Source organism: Eretmochelys imbricata, chromosome 17 (genome assembly GCF_965152235.1).
Source record: "Eretmochelys imbricata isolate rEreImb1 chromosome 17, rEreImb1.hap1, whole genome shotgun sequence".
In the NCBI taxonomy this organism is placed as follows: Eukaryota; Metazoa; Chordata; order Testudines; family Cheloniidae; genus Eretmochelys; species Eretmochelys imbricata.
The window spans coordinates 12,429,080-12,448,967 of record NC_135588.1 but is presented as its reverse complement, the minus strand read 5'-3'; the positions used below and the strand labels follow the sequence as shown (position 1 = coordinate 12,448,967).

Sequence of the window (19,888 nt, the reverse complement as noted above, 5' to 3'; positions counted from 1 at the left end):
GTGCCAAGCGTGAATATTGTCACACAGGCGAGAATTCCTGTTTTTCTGCTCAAATGCTTCATAGTCTTTTTCCATTTTTGAAATTTTAAAAGCAGTTGAACGTTCAGCTCCAGGACCTTGCAAGGGACTCCCAGAAGAAAGCTTCCGTATGCTTGTAATTGAAACAGGAGGCAGCAACAATCTTTGAATACATTGGTTTTGGCTGCCATCCATTTGCAAGCTTGCACACAAAATCGGATTCAAAAATCCAGGCCTGACAGAGAGGGGTTGCCCTCAGTTACGTATCCTGTTTGAATGAGTCATTGTACTGTCCAGCATACAAGAAGTGAAGCTTCTTAGCAAAATGATGAGTGCCCATGTTAACTGTTTGTCTGTCATTTTGTTTCTCTGCAGCTTGAAAGCTATCCTGGTGGGGACGCCTCAGAACAACACAGTGGATCTCTCTGGCATCCCTCTGACACTGAAGGACCTGGACCGCATCATCTCATACCTCCAGCACAGCTCAGAGCACATCGACAATGTGGAGCTGTGCTTTACGGAGCTGACCGACGAGATGTTCCTTCAACTTCTGCCCATCCTCAGTGCCCTGCCTCACCTCACCACTCTCTCCCTGAACGGCAACAGACTCACCAAAGCAATCCTTCGGGACCTGACAGAAACGCTGAAGGACCCCAAGAAGTTCTCCAGCGTGACGTGGATTGATCTGGGCAACAACGTGGATATCTTTTCTTTGCCGCAGCCCTTTTTGGTCAGCCTCAAGAAACGATGTCCCAAGCAAGGCAACTTGCCAACCATTCTGGAGTTCGGGGAGGGCCAGATGAGTGACTTGGAAAGCCAAGAGGACCTGTGCTCAGCTGACGAAGATAGAAACCAACCTGACAAGATCAACAATGCAGACACCAGACGGCTGCTGACAGAGAGAACAATTGAGGTTGGGACGCTGACAAATAAATGTGACTCTGAGCAGGAAGCTGCTTGTGAGACAGCTCAGACATGATGTTCAGCTGTGTGTCACTTGGCTGGGTACTTTGAAAAGAGACACTTTAAAACTGATACCTCACCTATGAAGGTTCTTATTAAGTGTTGATTTACATGTTCAGATGTAAATGTACATCTGTACATGTTCAGATGTCTATACAATCAATGCTTTGAGACTTTAGACTGTTGCCCCATCAGTTTCCTCTCATCGTATGAATGTCAACCGATTTTGTTTCATAGAGAACATAAAAATGTGATCAAGTTGAATACTTATATTTTATAAAGCTGGCCAGGTACTTTTAAACCTTAGCAATGAGCTGTGCTTTTTATCTCTCTCTTTAAAAAAAAAAAAAAAAAATCTATAGCACCAAGGTATCGTAATGCCAGTTCCCTTAAATAGCACAAAAGGAGAAGAAAGCAGCAAACAGAATTTGCCAGAGAGGTCTCTGTTTTGAGATGAGATCGTCCTTACTGAATCTAGCAAAATCTTAGTTTTAAAGTTCTCTCTCTTGTAAACAATGGATAAATGGCTGCCTTCCTAAGGAGGACTCTTGCGGAGACCAAATGAAACCTATCCCCACTCTGAACCGCACTGAAGAGTAGCATACTTGGTCAATGACAAAACAACGATATTTCTTTGCACCAGCCAGTAAGGATGAAATTCACCTCCTGTGCAGAGGGGTCAGCACAAGGAGAATGTGCCCCGTAAGGCCTGTTTTAATTGGAGTATAGTTGTTGGCTGGGCATATGTACAGGGGTGAATTTCCACTGCAGATACTTGCTCCTTACCACCACCATTTGGAATCTAGAAAGGCTGTCTCACTCTCTGGCCTTACAGGAGTTGGATCAGCAAGACGTCCAGTACTGAGAGCACATTTGGTCTTAGAGTTTGGCTACCACTCCCACTACTGTAAATAACTCCTTTGCTTTCAGTGAAATTACTTGGCCTTTACACCACTGTAACTGAGAGCAGAATTTGGGACCGTCTGCAATTCAGGGGTTTGGTTCAGGCCCATCTCTAGTACATGTAAAGGGACAGAGCTGTTCCTAACAAATATTTATTACAATATGGAATGTTTATAGAAGAAAAATGAACAAAAAGTTTTCCTTTGGAAATTTTTTAATACACTGCCATTCCAGGGTGGGCAGGCACAAGCCAACTGAAGATACGTCAGGCCTGTACCAATCTTTCAGGTTATTTGACTGTCCCTACTCCCCCCGACCAGAAGTGCTTTGTTTCTAACATTTTTAGAAGAGAAACAGTTTTGAATTTCCAATAGCAAATGGAGATGGGACTTGCACTGCTGGCTTTGAATCTGGATCCTGTCTTCCCCAAAGTTCAGAGGTGTTTGGAGCTGGAATTTGCAGTGAGACCCATCTTTCTAGAGCATTTTAGTAGACTTAAAAGGACCAAACCTGATTTCCTGGCATGAAATGTAGCCATTTGGCTTTCTGTTTGTGTCCTGTTATTTGAATAGCTTTAGAGCATCATCTCCTTGGCTCAAGCATGAGTGACAACTCTTTTGGCTTTATCTACAAGTACAAATGCATTCAGAGAGTTTTCAATCTTCCCTTTGGCACTAGCCCCATAACATTGCTACACTATAAGTCTGCTTCCCCTCCACCTGCAAGAAAATATCTTATAAGAGATTCTGCTACTCATTTAAATACAGCTGGCAAAATTCATTATGATTTGCATGTATCTAACATTTTTCTAACTGCTCATTCTTTTCACTAGGCATAAAAACCTTGCAGTGAATAAACTTTTTCTGTTTGCAGTAAAGGAGCTATCCATAATCAAAATAAATGACAGTGTTTAATAGAGACCTTGTCTTGAGTTTTTATTTATTACAGGCTTCACACTACCGGGACCACAGTTCACAGCAGCAAAGCCCAGCATATCTGCCTCATTGAAAATATTTCCCCTTTAAAGATACGTGGGTAGGTGCTTTATGAATTCATATCACAGACACTACAGTATTTCTCCACTAAACAAATGGTAGGTAACAATAATACTTCCGGGCTGATTCTGCCCTCTTACAACAGTGTAAACCCAGTGTGAATCTATTGACACCTGCGTAAGAGCACAATTGGACTCTGCACTGCCCTGCCCAGTGGCAAAGCGCCGGGTCTCGTTTCAATGTGAAATGAGAATGCTTGTCCGAGAAACAGAGAAGCACATTGATCATCACTGGCGTTGCACCTACTTACACCACCGCTGCATTTGGCCCAGAGTTGTGTGTACTTCACAAGATCACCATGCTGCTGCCACCAACAGGGGAAGGCTTCAGCAAGCGTTCGCAAATACTGAACCAACCCCCTGGCCCGCCCCTTCCTTGTAACAGTGGCAGATTGCGGGTGTTAAATGTATACAACATGCCAGATCCTGTACGAGCGAGCGAGTAGTTTCTATCAGTCACCTGAGGACACTGCTTCCCCAGCCAGCAAGATTTTTAGTCCTAGCGTTAAAGGCAGAGAAAGCAGCGCTCACGATCCAAGCCCCTTGTGTCTCTTGTGAGCCCACCAGGGTGGTTTTTGCCAAGCACGTTTGAGCAGTCGCTGGCCTGTTCCAACTCTACAGGCTAGACACTTTCATTCTAAAAGGATAAATAATACACATATCCAGCCTTTATGCAGCTAAACATCAACTGAGTATACACAGGTGCAAAACCAACACAGAACTTGAAGGCAGCCCGGGAAACGTGAACTGCCCATTCACCCTACTGCGTTAACTCTGAACCGTAATGCTAACGGCATACGAGCCATGTTTTCAGGGCATTTACATGTACAGTATACTGTGGGTACATGGAGCTGGGAATCCCAGCTCAAGGAGACACTCTCGTGCTGGCTGTCAGCAAGCGAAACAGGCCAAGAAGAGAGTGCAGCTGTGGCCGTGCAAGCAGGGGGACGGGCTAGCCAGCCTGAGCGTGTGTCTATGGTCTTGGACAGGTGTGTCCTCAGGGACCCTAGCACTCCTTGCCATGGCTAGGCTCCATTATTTTTCATGCACTCACTAGCTCAAGCATGTCTCCTCGGGCTGGGACATACCGTGCTGCACCACACCCTCCCTCCCCCCAATACTACAATGCTGTGCCAACTGGATTGTTGTGTACGCACAAAGGGCATTGCTCCTTGACGTACCATGCATCCTTCCCCCTCTCTCCCTAAGAGATGCTGAACACAACAGCAATCTTTCTTACTAGAAATCTGGTTTCCACGTAAGGGCCATAGTCCCTCCTTGATCTTTGTGCAAATCGCCCACTGTTACAGGCAGAGGATTTGATAGGGAGTGAGGGTAGTGTATAGCCCTATGTTCATAGGCTTGATCATAACTGAAATGGCATTTGGCTCTCCCCATAGCAAATATTCAGCAAGTTCAGCTCTCTGGGGTAGTGATATTTGTCTCTAGCACTCTGTCTACGCCCAGCACTATGTGACAATAAAGTACCAAATGCACGCTAGGTGCTAGCAAACAAAATAGTTGTATTCTCAGCTATGTCAGTGCCTGTATTTGCACCACGTTCTGCCCTCACTTACACTGATGTATAGCCAGAGTTACACCAGAATTTGGCTGGGGTTTCGGGGGGGCCCTTTAGTCTGAGCTCACCCATTTCACTCAGTAACTGCAGAAGAGGTCAGCGTTCCAACTGACTTAGAGAGATCAGGCCCAGCACATTTGACTAGCAGGTAGTGGTTTTCTTTTAAACTTAACTGAAACCCAAACAAAATCCGAGCCTTTTGCTGTCAACAAAACAGTCCTGTTCACATTGGCTGTGCAGTAATTGCCACTATTGAAATGGAGCTGGTATATCATGGCTCAGCAGGTCTGCTTGTAAAGCATTCCAAACCAGAGCTTTGAGAAATCAAATACTAATTATAACAATCCTAGGAATAGACACCTACAGAGTAAGCCTGCCACCCAGGTAAACTTCCTTGCTTTCCGTATCACAGTGAACCTGCCTTTTACAATTCAGATTGCTTGCATGGTATTACACTTCTGCCTGCAAGGTGACAATAGCATCTTTGTACAGCATCCAATGAAGCTTCCAGGCTGTATCACGCATACCACTGATTCAGTCCTCTTTTCTCTCGGACTGAACCCAAACATAGCCACAAGGGGAAACACAGCAGAAGAAAAATCTGTGCAAGGAAATACAGTGCAAATGCAGTGAGGCAGGGCTCGTGGCTGAGCTGTAAGGCTGGGGGTTAGCGGAGACGGGGTCTACCTTGAGCAAATCACTTCACTGCTCTGTGCCTCAGTTTCACCCTCTGTGAAATGAGGCGACAACCAGCTCTTTCACAATGGTAAGCGAAGGCTCTGGGTAGAATTTGCAGAAGTGCCTTAGGTGCTTAAGCCTTAACTTACGGCCTGTTCACACTACCAATGCTGCACCAATATAGGCGTAGCTGCGGAGCCCCCTAGGGGCTATGCAGTGTAAGCCAACAGAAGGCGCTCTTAGGCCAGTATAACTCCACCACCGCACCCGATGTTCTTAGCTGTGCCAACGAACACTGCTGGCAACACAGTGGCATTCCTCGCCATCCCCCCACCCTGCTAGGGTGGGGGGTTGCTGACATAGCTACATCAGCTAGAGGCTGTGGCTTTTTCCCCCACTCCCAAGATAAAATTGTGACCAGCAGCAGATGTGCGAGACTCCCAGTAGCCCTTAGGGTTAACTCACTTAATTCATCACTGAAATGCAGTTGCCTCTAGTGAGGAACACTGCAACTGTCTTAGCAGCGCTCAGCAGACTAAAGACAAGGCAACCAAGTAGTTCATAGCTTATGAAAGTGACAGAAAGAATAGCACTTATGCAGACTAATTACCCAAGGTGGAAACTGACCCAGGAACTGGTGCCAACGCTCTTGCTGCTGAAAGAGGTGCCAGGAGATTTCTGATGAGCACTCAGGAACCATGGCTCTCTCTGTTAAAGCCGAGTACAGCGAGAGTTAATCAAGGGCATATAACCCTCAAAAGACAAACCCTATGTTCCAGAAGTATCACGGCCCCTGCTGTGTTCCTAACGTGCATTCGAATCTTCTGCCAGTTTCTATTTTTTAATATTAGCAGAGTGACCCAAGTGCCCCAAGCTTGTGTGTCACTTTCAGCATGCTTAGTTATCAGACAAACTGCTGGAGAGAAGCAATGTGGAAAATGAGACAAGATATCGGCCGTGGCGAAGGAAAATTGCTCCTGTGCAGGAATTCTGAACTATCACAGGTTGGCACAAGAACAGCTGGAGGCAGCTCACATTGGTGCTCAAGCCACTTCCTCGGGACTTTAAGACAAACATTGGGTCTGCTCGTTATGACACCAAACATGTAGGACCTGACTCTCCATTTAGGTTTACGGATGGTATGCCATGAGCTCCCCTGAAGAGGGTGGAGGTACATGAAATGGAGAAAAGAAACAGGCAAGTTTTCCACTGGGGAAGGAAAAGTAGCTCAGTATAGGAGAGTCATCGGGGTTATTTTATATTAAAACACTGCCTTATTCCTGGGGGAGTGGAAGTTTTGAAAGTCCCAGCAATCTGCCACTGAGTGGAAAGGGGAATGCATGCTTGGGATAGGGGCTACACTCAGTGTGCTGATGGAACTGAAGTGATCAATGTCCTGGCCCTGTCAGCTGGCTAGAAGTGAGGTGGTAGAGGGGACATGCACACATCTAGAAACAAAAGCTGGTGGGAAAGAGACAGTTTGTGCTCACTCAGCTGAGAGAGAGAGAATTCAGGCAGATTGAACTGGCAATATTCTCCCTTTCACTGTGTGTGTGTGTGTGATGGATTTTGACACAGACCCAAGACACTGGGTGTAACTGGAAAGTTCATTACAATATATCCAAAGGGAATCTGGTTTATTTTAAGATTTTGCTTAAGTACGGCCATTTGTTTTGCTACAGAAAATTCTTAGTGCACTGCATTCCTCTGTGTAAATTCTCTCCGTGTCACAGCAATGGCCAAATAACACCTCTAAATCCCCTGTTCAAAGGGCTCCTTGCTGGCTCAGGGTTTTGCAACAACAGTCAGTCTCCATTTATTGCCACAAGTACCCATGATAGGGCTCATCTCTTCCCCAGGCATTTTTGTTTCATGATCACTTGCAGTCTCTTTTAAAGGCGTTTTACCCAGGCTGGGGCAAGGGGGCGAGTTAACTTACAAATCAGCACAACACTAAAATCTTGCAAGAGCCTGCTGGTGCACACACAGAATAGAGTAATACCCACCTATTTAGTCCAGGGCTAGCTAACATTTCTACACATTCTTTCCCTTACCTGCTCATGGCCAATGAAAAAGGGAGAGCGCTCCCAGACCTCATGTTGGGACCCCGTGATCTACTCCATCCCACTGCTCTCTCACTGGTCCCTTTAGTCACTGTTTTAGATTCTCCCCCCTCCAAGATCTCCATTCCTCCCACATTGTCTTTGCACAGTGCTTTGCACCCATCAATGCAAACAGAAGACAGGGCGGACTAGATGACTGACTGGTCACCACTATGCTTAAAAACCTATGGAGGCACCTCTGTGAAAGTAGCTCATCCTGCTCCCCTCTGCAGCCACAGATGGGTGCTGGCTCTGCCAATTTCTGGTGCTGCTGGTGGCTGGGAGGATGGAGTTCAGCTAAGCGGCTTGGCTTCAGGCTTGCTTGCTTTCATTAAAAGCACGGATCCTGTTCACTTTTCCCACAAGGTTCAGTAACGCCTTCCATCCCCAGCTCCTATGAGAAACAGCACCAGTTCTGCAGAGCTGTTCTGTGAGTTGATGTGTTTTGCAGGTGTAAGCAGTGTCAGGATGAGCTCCACCCTGACATCTGGTGGTGAGGTGTGGCAAGTTGTGGAAAAGAACTTCAGGGGCCGATCTCATTTGCATAGGCACACCCACCACGCCTAGAATGAGACCATAGCTGCCCAAATGGTCACTTTGGCTGCTGTGGGATCCCCAGTGTCTCTGTTATTGGGGCAGGAAGAATAAATTGTTATTACCCTGATTATGGGAACTGTGCTTGGAACTGTACGTGGCCTTTTGTTATGATGGAGGGATTCACCATCAACTAAGTAGCACTCGCTAGGCAAGGGTCATGGGTTCTAAAACTGTGTGAAGGGAGAGAGGCTGGGGACAAGTATTAATACTTGGTGGCATGGGCCCCTTGGTGAGGGCCTTACATGCTAATTGCACTTCCTCCTCTCTCCACTGTGGAATATCAGAGCTAATTTTGATTTCATTAGAAGTCTAGTTATAGGCTGCTGAGCTCACTTTGGGCTGACAGTGCATCAGCACTGGGGCTCCCCTACTACAAGCTGAATTTACCTAAGAGCTGAAATCACTGAGTGTTGTGTTAAATAGTGGGGGAGCCTGAAGATATATTGTGGAGCAGTTTGCGAGATGGCTGCAGTGCCTTGCGGACCGGCTGGTGAAGCAGTTCGACGCGGAGCAGTTTGTGGATGGCAGGAACTGCTTGTGGGCCGTGGAGCTGAGCGAAGGAGTTCGTGGGGCGGCTGGTGGAGCGGAGCGGGGTGGAGCTGAGCGAAGGAGTTTGTGGGGCGGCTGGCGGAGCGGAGCTGAGCGAAGGAGTTCGTGGGGCGGCTGGCGGAGCGGAGCTGAGCTGAGCGAAGGAATTTGTGGGGCGGCTGGCGGAGCTGAGCGAAGGAGTTTGTGGGGCGGCTGGCGGAGCGGAGCGCCGCTATGGAGCTATGGGGCGGTTAGCTTCAGATCATGTAAGGTGCCTCTTACCCCCGTCCCATTTCCACCCAGGTTGGGAGGTAAAGCTCCGCAGATAAACTTTCGAACTCTGGGGCTGCCCTGACCAGGGACAGAGACTTTTTGGGGCATGGGACTTTGGTTCTTGAGTCCAGCAACCCCAAATCACCCAAAGGGAAAGGGCATGCCCCAATTTGCTTGGGGTGGGGTTTTTTTTGCTCATGGGTTGTGTTATGAATCCTGTTGGTGGTGTTTCCCCAACATAATGCCACATTGTTTCTCTCTGTTATTAAAAGGCTTTTGCTACACTCAGACTATGTGCTTGCGAGAGGGGAAGTATTGCCTCTTGGAGGTGCCCAGCGGGGGTGGTATATATTTGTCCCAGGTCACTGGGTGGGGGCTCGAGCCGGTTTGCATTGTGTTATTGGAATGGATCCCCTAGATATTGAACCCGGTCCTTGTTGCTGCCAACTCTGACGGGCAGAAGGGTTACACAGGGAATGTGAAGTGGACAGATTTCTCTGCCCACCCCATTACAGAGCATACCCAAGGGTCCTCTGGGTCACTCCTCACTGCGGAAACGCCCATTTAAGAGTCTGAGCAGAGGACTAAGAGCCAGAAACTTCCCTGTTCCATTCTCATCATCGACAAACTGACTCCATCTGCAGCCTTGGCAACCTACAGCAAATCCATGGGCACTCAGTACTTCATTGTTATCATTATGCCACATAGCATGGATCCGGGGCTCCAGGCCCATACTCGGGAATAGAATTCAGCTGCAGCTGTTTTCCAAGTCCCAGGCCACTAGCACTTGACCCTACTGTTCCTAGCTAACCGAATACTGCACTGGGGTGTTTATCTTCTGTTAGCTGCAACTACTAGGGTCTCATCCAAAGCCCAATGAGGTCAAGGGAAAGACTCCCAATGATTTCAACCAGCTTTGGATCAGGCCTCTAGATAGCAGCAGTCCAATATTCCCATCAGAGGTCACCTCCCAGTCCCACACTACACCATCACTTGGTCTCTGCCTCAGTTCTCCCTCTCTGAGAGATGGGGATAATACTGTCTACCTTCCCCACACAGCTGTGTTGGGGATTAGCTGGTTAGTTGTTCTGAAGCGCTGACAATGAAAAGCGTCGAAGCATCCTTACTGAACACAGATTGCGCTTCTCTTTTGCTGCCTCCCTGGTCTCTAGGTCTGCTAGTTATTACCTCAACTGCAACCAAGTCTCTGTCTGCCTTTGCTTCATTCCCCCGTCCCCTTTCACATCGCAAGACTATCCCTCCCACCCACTCTGTTTCATACTCCAACACTGACTCTCTCTGGCCTTCCCGCACCGGAGCGAAAAGCAGGCTAGCCGCAGGGTATTTTTTGGAAGTTTTTGTATGAAGCCACACTATGGACTACACAGAGGATGGGCCTCGGCATGAAAGGAGAGAGATCTTTGTGTATAGGATATCGGTCTAGAGCCCTACTGGCAAGTAAAGTTAGTCAAAAAATACCAAACCAAAGGACTGACCCAAAACCCATTTTTTCCCCCTGACTTCAAGGGGGCTTTGGATCAAGCCCTAAACCCATTCCCCAAAAGGGTATTCAGAAACCTTACACAAATCCTGCATTCTTTCTGGGGCTCTTTCATCTCAAAAATAAGAAACAATTAGCCAGATCCTCAGCTGGGGTAGACATCAGCCACCTCTGTTTGCAACAACTGCAGGACTGACCCGCTTTCCCACCACATCCTGCAACTAGCACGGTCTTGGAGGGCAGCTTATAAGGTTGACTAAAATATTCCAGCATGGTTTAAGTCTTGTGGTTTCCTAGCTGGTTCAGACAGGTCTTCGGTTAAACAAATGGAGCGGGGTTCTTCAGCTGGGGGTGAAGGACTGACAGTCCATAGCTTCAGGGAAAGACTACTAGGAAATCAAAATGGGATCCTTGAGATCAGAGCGGGCTGCTTGCTAAGCCCTGTTTCTGCAGAGCTGTAGGCTTGACAGGCAGTTTAAAGCTAAGCCAAGAAGGCAAAAAAAACACCAGACTTCTCTGGCTCTGCCCAGAATGATAAACGACTGAAAGAGCAAAGCCCTGGAAGAAACTCTCAGCTGGACTGTCTGATTTCTTGTCAGGCAACACCACAAATAAAATAAATCCTTTTGATGAATGTGGCAGAGGTCCAGGAGCAGCACTGGGCCATGAGTCTTGCAATAAAATAACAGTGTCAGATTAAACATCCTTCTTCACAGCAGCTTTAGTTAGGCGTCTCTCCCCATCTTCCTCCTTGACACTGCTCCTCTCACTTCTTAGAGCTGCTGCATTATTATACACTTTCCAGTCTCTCTTGACCTTGCTCAGATAGTTCACAATTCAGTCTTAAAAGTACAGGAAATTTCAGTTCCTTTTCCTATCTCAGATACTTCCTCTGCCCTTCATTACTATAGTGTCTCAGCACCACACAATCTGTAACATATTTATCTCCACAACACCCTGTGAGGCCAGGGCTACTCTCCCTGTTTTACGGATGTGGAATTAAGGCCCAGAGCAACAGTCACTTGCCCAAGGTCCTATGGAAAGTCTGTGGTGATGTAGGGATTTGAACCCAGGTCTCCCTAGTCCCAGGCCCTAATCACTGGGCCATCCTTCCTCCTTGGATTTAAAGTCTTATATATGATTACATAGTTCATGTGTTAACTCACTGCTTCAATATAGGTTATTTGCTATGTATTTATAAAGCATCTACACAACTGGGCCTCTGTCTAGGGCTGCAATACAAATAAATAAAAAGATACTTTGCATTTATTTAAACACCTTTATGAAGGGGTGGGATGGGCAAGCATAGGCTAATGCACAGAGTTTAACTACAGGACTCTTGGGTTCTATTCCCTACTCTGCCACAAATTTGCTGTGTAACATGGAGCATTTATCTTCACATCAGTTTTCTCCATCTGCAAAATGGGGATAATAAAGCCCACCAGTGGTCATGCCCAAAAGAGGGCATCCACAGCATCCTCAACACTATATGGGGACATTGATTCAATACGAATCCAGAGAGAATAGTAAGTACACCATATTGCTTCACCAGCATCTCACCTGGAGGTCAACCATCCAGACACTGACAGACCTGACCTCAAACTGCTTAGTATACAAGGTCAGACAACAGGATTACAGCAAAAATGGAAAAAGCTCTAAAAGGAGACCAGGGCATTTTTCTTAGGCCTTGTCTATGCACAAAAATTGTGCCACTTTAACTACATCCACACTGGGAGTGGGGATTTTATCAGTGTAAAGGGGCCTTTACACCAGTATAACTATGTCCACACATGGGGTTGTACCAATTTAGTTATTTTGGTAGAAAAATCACAGCCCCAGCTGTGTGTATAAATAGCTAGACCAGTCTGAAAACTGTTTGGAAACAGGGCTTTATTTGTTTATTGGCTTCCTTTTGCTCACAACATGGATTAAGTTAATTAGCTAGTCGATTCTGTGGGAAACAATTATTTCTGTTCTGTGGCATCAGCATGGAAGGAGCGTGGTTTTGAAGATAGCAGACCGTTTCCTTTTGCAGTTTGTCATCCAGAAAACAATAAAAGTCAGAGAGCCGGGATCTTGGCATTCAGATATGTAGCAGGCTGAGAATTTTTGAATATTTGGGTCCTGCGATTTGAAATAGCTTTGAGAGGGTGATTCCAGTACAGAAAATCACTGCTTTCAGAATATGAAAATTAAAGTTGATTGAGGTCATTTATTGTGTAGAAGAGAGAAGAACTCTTCCCCCCCCACACACACACACCCAAAGATGTAATAAAATAAAAGGCACCATAAAGAATCTGAGTATAATGTGGTTAGTTATCTCAACCGACAATGAGGCTGGGCATGGGCAGGAGAGAAATAATTCTACAGGGGAAAAAAAATGATCCCTTCAGCAGTGAGAATGTCATTGGCATTCATTTTGTGCACTCCCTCTGAAGAATCAAATCTAAGGGCATTAAAACCAGTAGACAAGGAATTATGAAGGCATTAAAAAAAGTCTACTGCCATAAACCCAAAGGACTCATTTCAATTGGATTCCTCAGGGCAGGGTTTGCAAACCTGGGCCCTTTTTTCCTGCAAGTTACGAAAGGGTTATATTTCTGGGAGCAGTAAGGAAGTGTGAGCTGGCAACAGCAGTCATGAAAATACAAGTCATTCATAAACAGACGTGAATAAAGGGAAAAGGTCCAGATTAAGGGAGGCGCTGACCCCAAACGGCCACAGGAAGCCGGGATGGAAATGAACATGGCCAGACCAGACACATTCACAAAGTTACTCAAGCTCAGAAAGTGCAAGTGAGATGTGGAAATGGGTGAATATAATGCTGTTTATTTAACAAAGGTTCAGGGAGACCTACTGGGTGTGGGTGTGCTGGAGAAGCAAAATACTTCTCATAAATAAATAGCTTCTTCCCTCCCTGCTGCAAGGTAAGTGATGAAATAAAACACCACGGGGGGTTGGGAAGGAGGAGGATAAAAACCATACCACACTAACCCAAGGGGATTGATTTTGCACCCTAGTGCGAGTGTCACACTCTGGATTTTAAATAAATACATTTACAGCAAACTATGTGTATTGCAGAAGCACCTGGCTGCCACAACGGAGGAGATCAGGGCCCTTTTTGTGCTGGTCCCCATATGTACAGAGTAAGAAAAAGTTCCTGCCCCAAAGAGCTTACAATTGAAACAGACAGGTAAGACACATGAAATAATATTTTTCCATTTTATAGAGGGGAGACTGAACCATCAAAAGATTAAGGGCATATTTTTAAAAATCACCTAAGTGACTTAGGAGCCTACATTCTATTGAAAGTAAATGGAACTTAGGTGCCTTTAAAAGTTATACCCTAAGTGACCTGCCAAAAGTCTCTAAGACCCTGTGCAAAGACAGGAATTGAACACAGATCATCTTCGTATCAGCCCCGTGCCAGAACTTCCTCCCTTCTAGCCCATTTTATTACAAGGAAAATAAATATACAGAGTAGACTGACCAGACGATGACAATTCCATCTTGTGGCAACTTTTGAGATTTCAAAATATGTTCTTATTGGAATAAAACCGAAACCTTGCCAACATTTTCAGGAAAACAACTGTGTCAAAATGTGAGTTTTAATTCAAAAACCTGAGGTCTTTGATTCAGAAACAGGTGTCAAAATATCCAACAGAGTGACCATGAGTGTGTCCGGAGAGGCCTATGACATGACTCAAAGCAGAGTTTCTCATCCCAGGTCATGAATTCAGGTAGAGCAGGAACCTAGGTCTCCCACATCCTAGGCCTATGCCCTAACCACCACGCTACAGAATGTGAAAGACTTAGTCTCTCTCAACCAAAAAAACTGTTTCAAAAGTCTTCCACAAAACATTTTGCCCCAAACGTTTAGACAGCGCTAATACATAATCATCCACATGCACTGATCTAGATCAATATGCAGGAGATACATTAAAAGGAATACAGACTGCAAAACCAAGAGAGAATCGGGAAAAAAAATCAAACATGTCCATTGTTCAGAATTCCAAATTCCACAGTTGCAACGGGGTGGGGGTGGGGGGCCAGGGTCTTAACACTGATCCCTCACGCAGAAGGTCCCAAGTTCCATCAACTGAAATACATCTTAGGCTGCTATTACAAAGTCAGGGCTTTGACCAAGAAATTGACTATCCTGCCTCCAGCCGTGTTCACATACTGATGCTTGACAGGATGGCAACAACAAACCTATTACCTCTTCACCGTAATAAACCTAGCCAGATTCTCAATGGAGAAATACTGCCTTGCTCCTGACCCCTTTGGTGATCAGATGTCACCAGGAGGCATGACACCGGACTGCTCTTCATTACAAATATTATTGTTCAAACAGGTACCCAGAGCTTAGTGAAATTCAGATAAAACATTTGAGTATGCCCATCTGAAACAGTGAATCCCACAGGAAGATCAGACACAGTGGGCTCTTTCCAGCCATTTGGCATTCAGTTTGAAAGGATAAATAGCAAAATAGATTTAACATCCACAGCCCCTGGAAACTCCACCACTTTACACAGAGAGCCTGGTTTTCAAAAGAACACAGGGAGAGATTTTCAAGGGCTCAGCAGCCACAGTTGGGACTGGTGTTTTCAGAAGCTCCCAGCAGTTCCCAAGGTGACACTTATGGCCAGTTTTTCAAAAAAACTCAGCACCCAAAGTGTGGAGGCCAGTCATCTTCCCAACCCAGAGTCCCCTTCCATCTCTGACCCTGGGCTGGCACACAGGGCGCCGGGTGCTCAGTCCATTCAGTGCTTTGTGAGGTCAACGCTAAAACTTTGGACACTAATTGCACATCAACAGGCAGCTAGTACACTATTACTCTTCCTTATCACCGTGCTAGTCAAAACGACCTGAGCTCAGGGTCCCATTGCGCACCTCACATATCCATGGTAAGCCAGTCCCTGCCCCGGAAAGAAGGCAAAGTAAGGAGTAGACACGGTATCCCTTTGGCCACTCAGCAGCAATCACACTGCCTCTGCTGCAGCCACCCTGTGCAGTAATCTGAGCAGAGGTGACAAAGGCCAGTGTCCCGTCTCCAGGGTGACAGGATGGGCCACATGGCTTCTCCTAGCACTAGGTATAAACACAACCAGTGACTGTACACTGAAAAGCAGCAGACACTGAAGGAGACAGAGACACAGGCTGTGCGTGTGCTGAACCTGAATCTGATCACACGCATCACTAACTTTAGCCGAGCTACTCCTGACTCACAGCAGGACAAGAGAAAGCAGAATCGAGCCTTGAAGATCCAGGCCTCCCTCTCGCTGTGCATCACATGGCTGTAGGTCCCCACTCTTGCTTCCTTGTCTACTTTACTTCATCTCCCTTGCTCCCTTGGGGGGTGAAACATGCCACGAGCTCTGCCTTGCCCCAAATCTGCCTTTGGGGAGGAGAGTGAATACTGGTTACAGAACTGTATTGACAGAACAGGACAGCTTGTGCCTCAGCAGCGCCCTGTCCTTCCAACGTGCCTCACCTGCAATGGGGTGTAGGACTAGTGGGTCTCTGTGCCCCCCGAGCCTCTCTGAGGAATTGCCAACAGAGCCACAGGCTGTGGGTTTTGTGGGGTGGACCCTTGCCCTGGGAACTGAACAGCAACTCATTTTACTCAACGGTCATCAGAGCTGATGCGACCAGCAACCTAGAGAATACCACAAGGGAAGTTACAACGTACCCGAGTGCTCCTGTAGCAATGCCACTGACCTCATTTTCATGGGCGCCCCAGGATTTGTGGTGGTTAGCACGTCTGAAAAGTCAGGCCACAAACCTGTGTTTCCGCCACCTACGCTGTAAATGTGTCACCCACTGGGATTAGGCCAGGGACCTGGCCTTTCTGGTTGTTTTACAGAGCTTAGATGACCCATACCTGTAGGTTTTATGGGCCTGTAGGTCCACATTAGCATCAGTGGGACAACCCCTGTGCATAAAGAGCACGTACATCAGTGTTTCTGTAGGATCAGGATCTATCAATTTATAGGGTACCAGAAACATGCATGATTTACTAAAGTATATCAAAAAGGCAAACAAAACTCACTAGAGACAACATACCTTTCATCCAAATGCTTTGACTGGCTAACTCTACCTCCCACTGGAGGTCACTAGCAGAGTAAGCTTGTGGGACACAATGATTTCAGAAAAGGAAGTCAATCAGCAAATAAATAAAAATTTAGAAAAGGAGAGACTCCAATGTAGTTGAAAAGTGAAGGAGGAATCAGGCAGCTAGCTCAGTAGAACCAGCTACTGATTAGAGGTAAATTAGCACAAGCTGGGCTCTGCTAACCGTCCAGTGAAGGGTGCTGTTGCATCTATAATCAGCAATCAGTGGCCACATGGGGTAAACATGAGACTGGATTGAGAAGGGAGGGATAAGATTTGTCTCTTGGGCTGGCAGATGGCTGTTTGTTTGTAGTCACTGTGGAAACACTCCTGGATTTACTCTACAAATAAGACAACCAAGAAACCACCTAACAAAACCTTCCTTCTAAGCTCCTTAGAGCAAATGTGCTTTGCAGTGTTCTCTCACTTGTGTAGGATAGTGCGTATTCCCTCTGGAACAGCAACTTTAGGAATCATTAGAAATTGTAATGAAACTGGCTGTGTGAAGGGGCTGTACTGATTTGTTTTGGCTGCCTCCCCTACTACTCCCCTCTCCCCCCATCCTCATTTTGAAGCCTCTAGGTTGTAAAGAGATAGGTTCCCTATCATTTATAAATAACAGATCCTCTAGATTTAACCCCAACAGCCCTGCAAAGAAGGATGGCTGGATGCCTTTCCAAACTAGAAAGCACTCACAAGCCTAAACCGAAGCAATCCTGATGCGACAATAGAAACCAGCAGTAGAACTGAGCTGACGCAACCTCTCATTAAAAATACTGATTAAGAATTTAGGCCCAGATCTACAAAATAGTAAACCTTGTTTTTAAAATTGTTCCTCTGTACAGCAGCTGCCTTCACCCTGTGGTCCCTGCTTTCCGGTAAATAGCACCAAGCTTAGGTGGGATGTTGCTGGCTGAATACATACAATTAGGTTAATTAAGTTTTAGCACTTAGCAAAGTTTGTGAACCAGCTAATTGGGCTGTAGGGGACAATGAACAGTAGGGTTCATAGATTGGATGCAGAATTCATGAAGCACAAGGTAAGGTTTATAAGATTATGCAGAGGCCACCTACAGTGACAATGTCCATGAATAGCAATTATTATTATTGTAGCCTCTCAGAGTCCCTATCATGAACTTGTCCTAGGGCCCAGATCCTTAAGGGTTTTTAGGTGCTTAACTCCCATGCCCGGGAAGATTTTGGCCTAAGTGCACAAAGAGGCCTAAATTCAGCCTGGATATAATGAATGGAACTCTGAATTGTACCAGTTTACAGCATGGCCTAATGTAACCCAGGGACCTGAGCATCATTTAGACTATTTGGGTGAAATTTTCAAAGCCAGCTACGTGACTTAAGAATCTAAGTCCACTTAGGCATTTACATCACTTATATACTTTGGGGAAACATTACCCTTTATCAGAAGATGGCTTGGAAAAGGTAAACATTGCAAAGTTCAAAGTCAAGGAGAGATGGGCTCAGTCTTGTTTTTTTAAATGTAGACAGCAAGAGCCAGGTTTCCAAAAACTGCCCTGATTTTGCACTCACTGTCTTGCATATGGAATACCTTGCATCCACTTGCTTTACCTGCACAAGTGCCAGCTTCTGAGGCTGCTAAACTGGAGCTCCAGTTCGAAATAACTTGACCTCGGTGGGGTTACTTAGAAAGGAGGTGACCAAACCTCTACTAGCAAATACACAAAAGAGCAGTGGTTGTCATACCCCCACAACATTTGCCTAAGTACCACAACTGTTTCTTGTTTGACATGCAGAGGAGGGAGGGTATGAGGCACTTTTGAATGTCCTGCATCTAATGGAGGGGTGGGCCACAGTACCTGGCTACCTATGCTGGGGTCATGGGAGTGAGCCCGTGGAGACCCAGTGGCTCTACCAGACTCAGTAAGCAGTGTGGAGGGGTTGTAGTTGCTCTTCCAGCCCAGGTTGGAGGGTGCGATTTCAAATCCCTGCCTGTCAACTTTTTACATGCATTAATGCCCTGTTGTTCAGACCTTATGCATGTGAGTTTCACCCAGGCCCCATGCACTGGGACACATTTCACCCACAATGCACAGGGTGCAAGTGCATTTGCATAAACACCCAGAGGAGGTTAGACTCAAATTCTCAGCTGCCTGAAGCCAGATTTTCCCCTCCTTTATTAAAAGAAGAAAAAAATCCTGGCCTGGAAATGACAGTTTCCCAGTTGGAGAGAATTTTTGCATTATTTATTGGCAGCTTGGCTGGCATGTTTGACTGTGATTCAGAAGGTGGTAAATAGTCAGCTAGCGTTAAGCTGACAAAAAAAATGCTGCATCTGGAAACAGTGACTAAGTACTATCCCTTGAGGCCAAGCTGCTTTACATATAACATACAGCGAGAGCATGATTAGATATCAGGGGGTCTCTAGCTCTTGCTGATCAAAGAACTCAGGCCAAACTTCACCCTGGTATAAATGAGCACAGCTCCCACTGAAGTTATTTTTCCCAGTGGATTGGTGAGCCAGTTGCAGATCTGCCATGGGGCATGGAAGAGAAATGTCACAGATGGCAAGTGTTGCATACTGGAGGGACCAGATTCCAGCCAACAGATATGAACAGGTCAGTCCTTGAAAACGGATAGCTCTGGGAATTTGCCATTGCTGTAGCAGCATGCAGCTGAGCTAATCTTTTAAATATACCAATGTTCTGCTCTTATGTAGTGTGTTTCATCTGGAGAGCTCAAACTACCTCTCAGAAGTGGGTAAATATTGTTACCCCTTTTAATACAAGTGGTTAGCCAGTATTTGAAGTCTTGTATGTTGTTTCTGTATGGAGGAAAATTGATGGAGTCAGGTATTTCTCTGATGCAATCCTGTTTGTTTACAACTAATGTTCCTAAAGTCCTGCTTCCCTGAACACACACACACACACAAAATCAAACAGCAGGATACTGTCTCTGTGCTAATAGTTCCCAGCCTCTTGCCAGCCAGCACTCTACTCAAAAGATCTCTCTTAGCCTTTTCCTCAAGGCCATGCTACACATGCTATTCTGGCTGTGGCTGGAGCTTCCTTGCTGCCTTCTTTGTCAGCTTCTCTGATGTTTGTACTGCTTCTCTCCTCACACACGCAGCTCCATCAAACAACCCTCAGTGCCTTGCATTTGCATTCAACCCCCAGTCAAACTGCTTGGTCCATGTAGCATAGATTCCCAACTAGCTTTCCATGCAGCCTCTGGCTTGGGCGGTGGCTCCCATTGTTTCAGCTGTCTATTCCATAAAGGAACTTAATTTCTTTTTACATTTACCACATCTGTCAGGCGAGGTTTCCCTCAGCTTAACAACAGTATCCAGACTTTATAGGAGTAATAACTGAGCCGTGGGGGGGAGGGCAGGTGTTAAGGACAACATTTTTCAGAAGTGGCTGTTCAATACGTGAGTCTCCAGTCCTGCATGAAACTCCCTGGGCCTGATTTTCAGACATTCTGTATACCCTCACCTTCTATTGAAGTCAATGGGAGCTGCAGGTGTTCAGCACCCCCTGAATATCCAGCCTAAGGGGTCTCATTCTGGGCACCCAAAGTCAGTAACCACTTTTGAAAATGCTGGT

At 46.1% G+C, this 19,888-nt stretch overlaps 1 protein-coding gene across 1 annotated transcript in view; it reads left to right on the top strand.

The window, feature by feature from the left end:
- The window catches only part of LRRC75A (leucine rich repeat containing 75A), a 195,541-nt gene extending 194,131 nt beyond the window's left edge, over positions 1 to 1,410 (top strand). The window contains exon 4 of the mRNA XM_077836603.1: positions 394 to 1,410. Within this exon, the coding sequence (XP_077692729.1) occupies positions 394 to 997 (604 nt within the window). The 3' untranslated portion in view covers positions 998 to 1,410. The remainder of the gene's footprint in view (positions 1 to 393) is intronic.
- Positions 1,411 to 19,888: the final 18,478 nt, after the last annotated feature.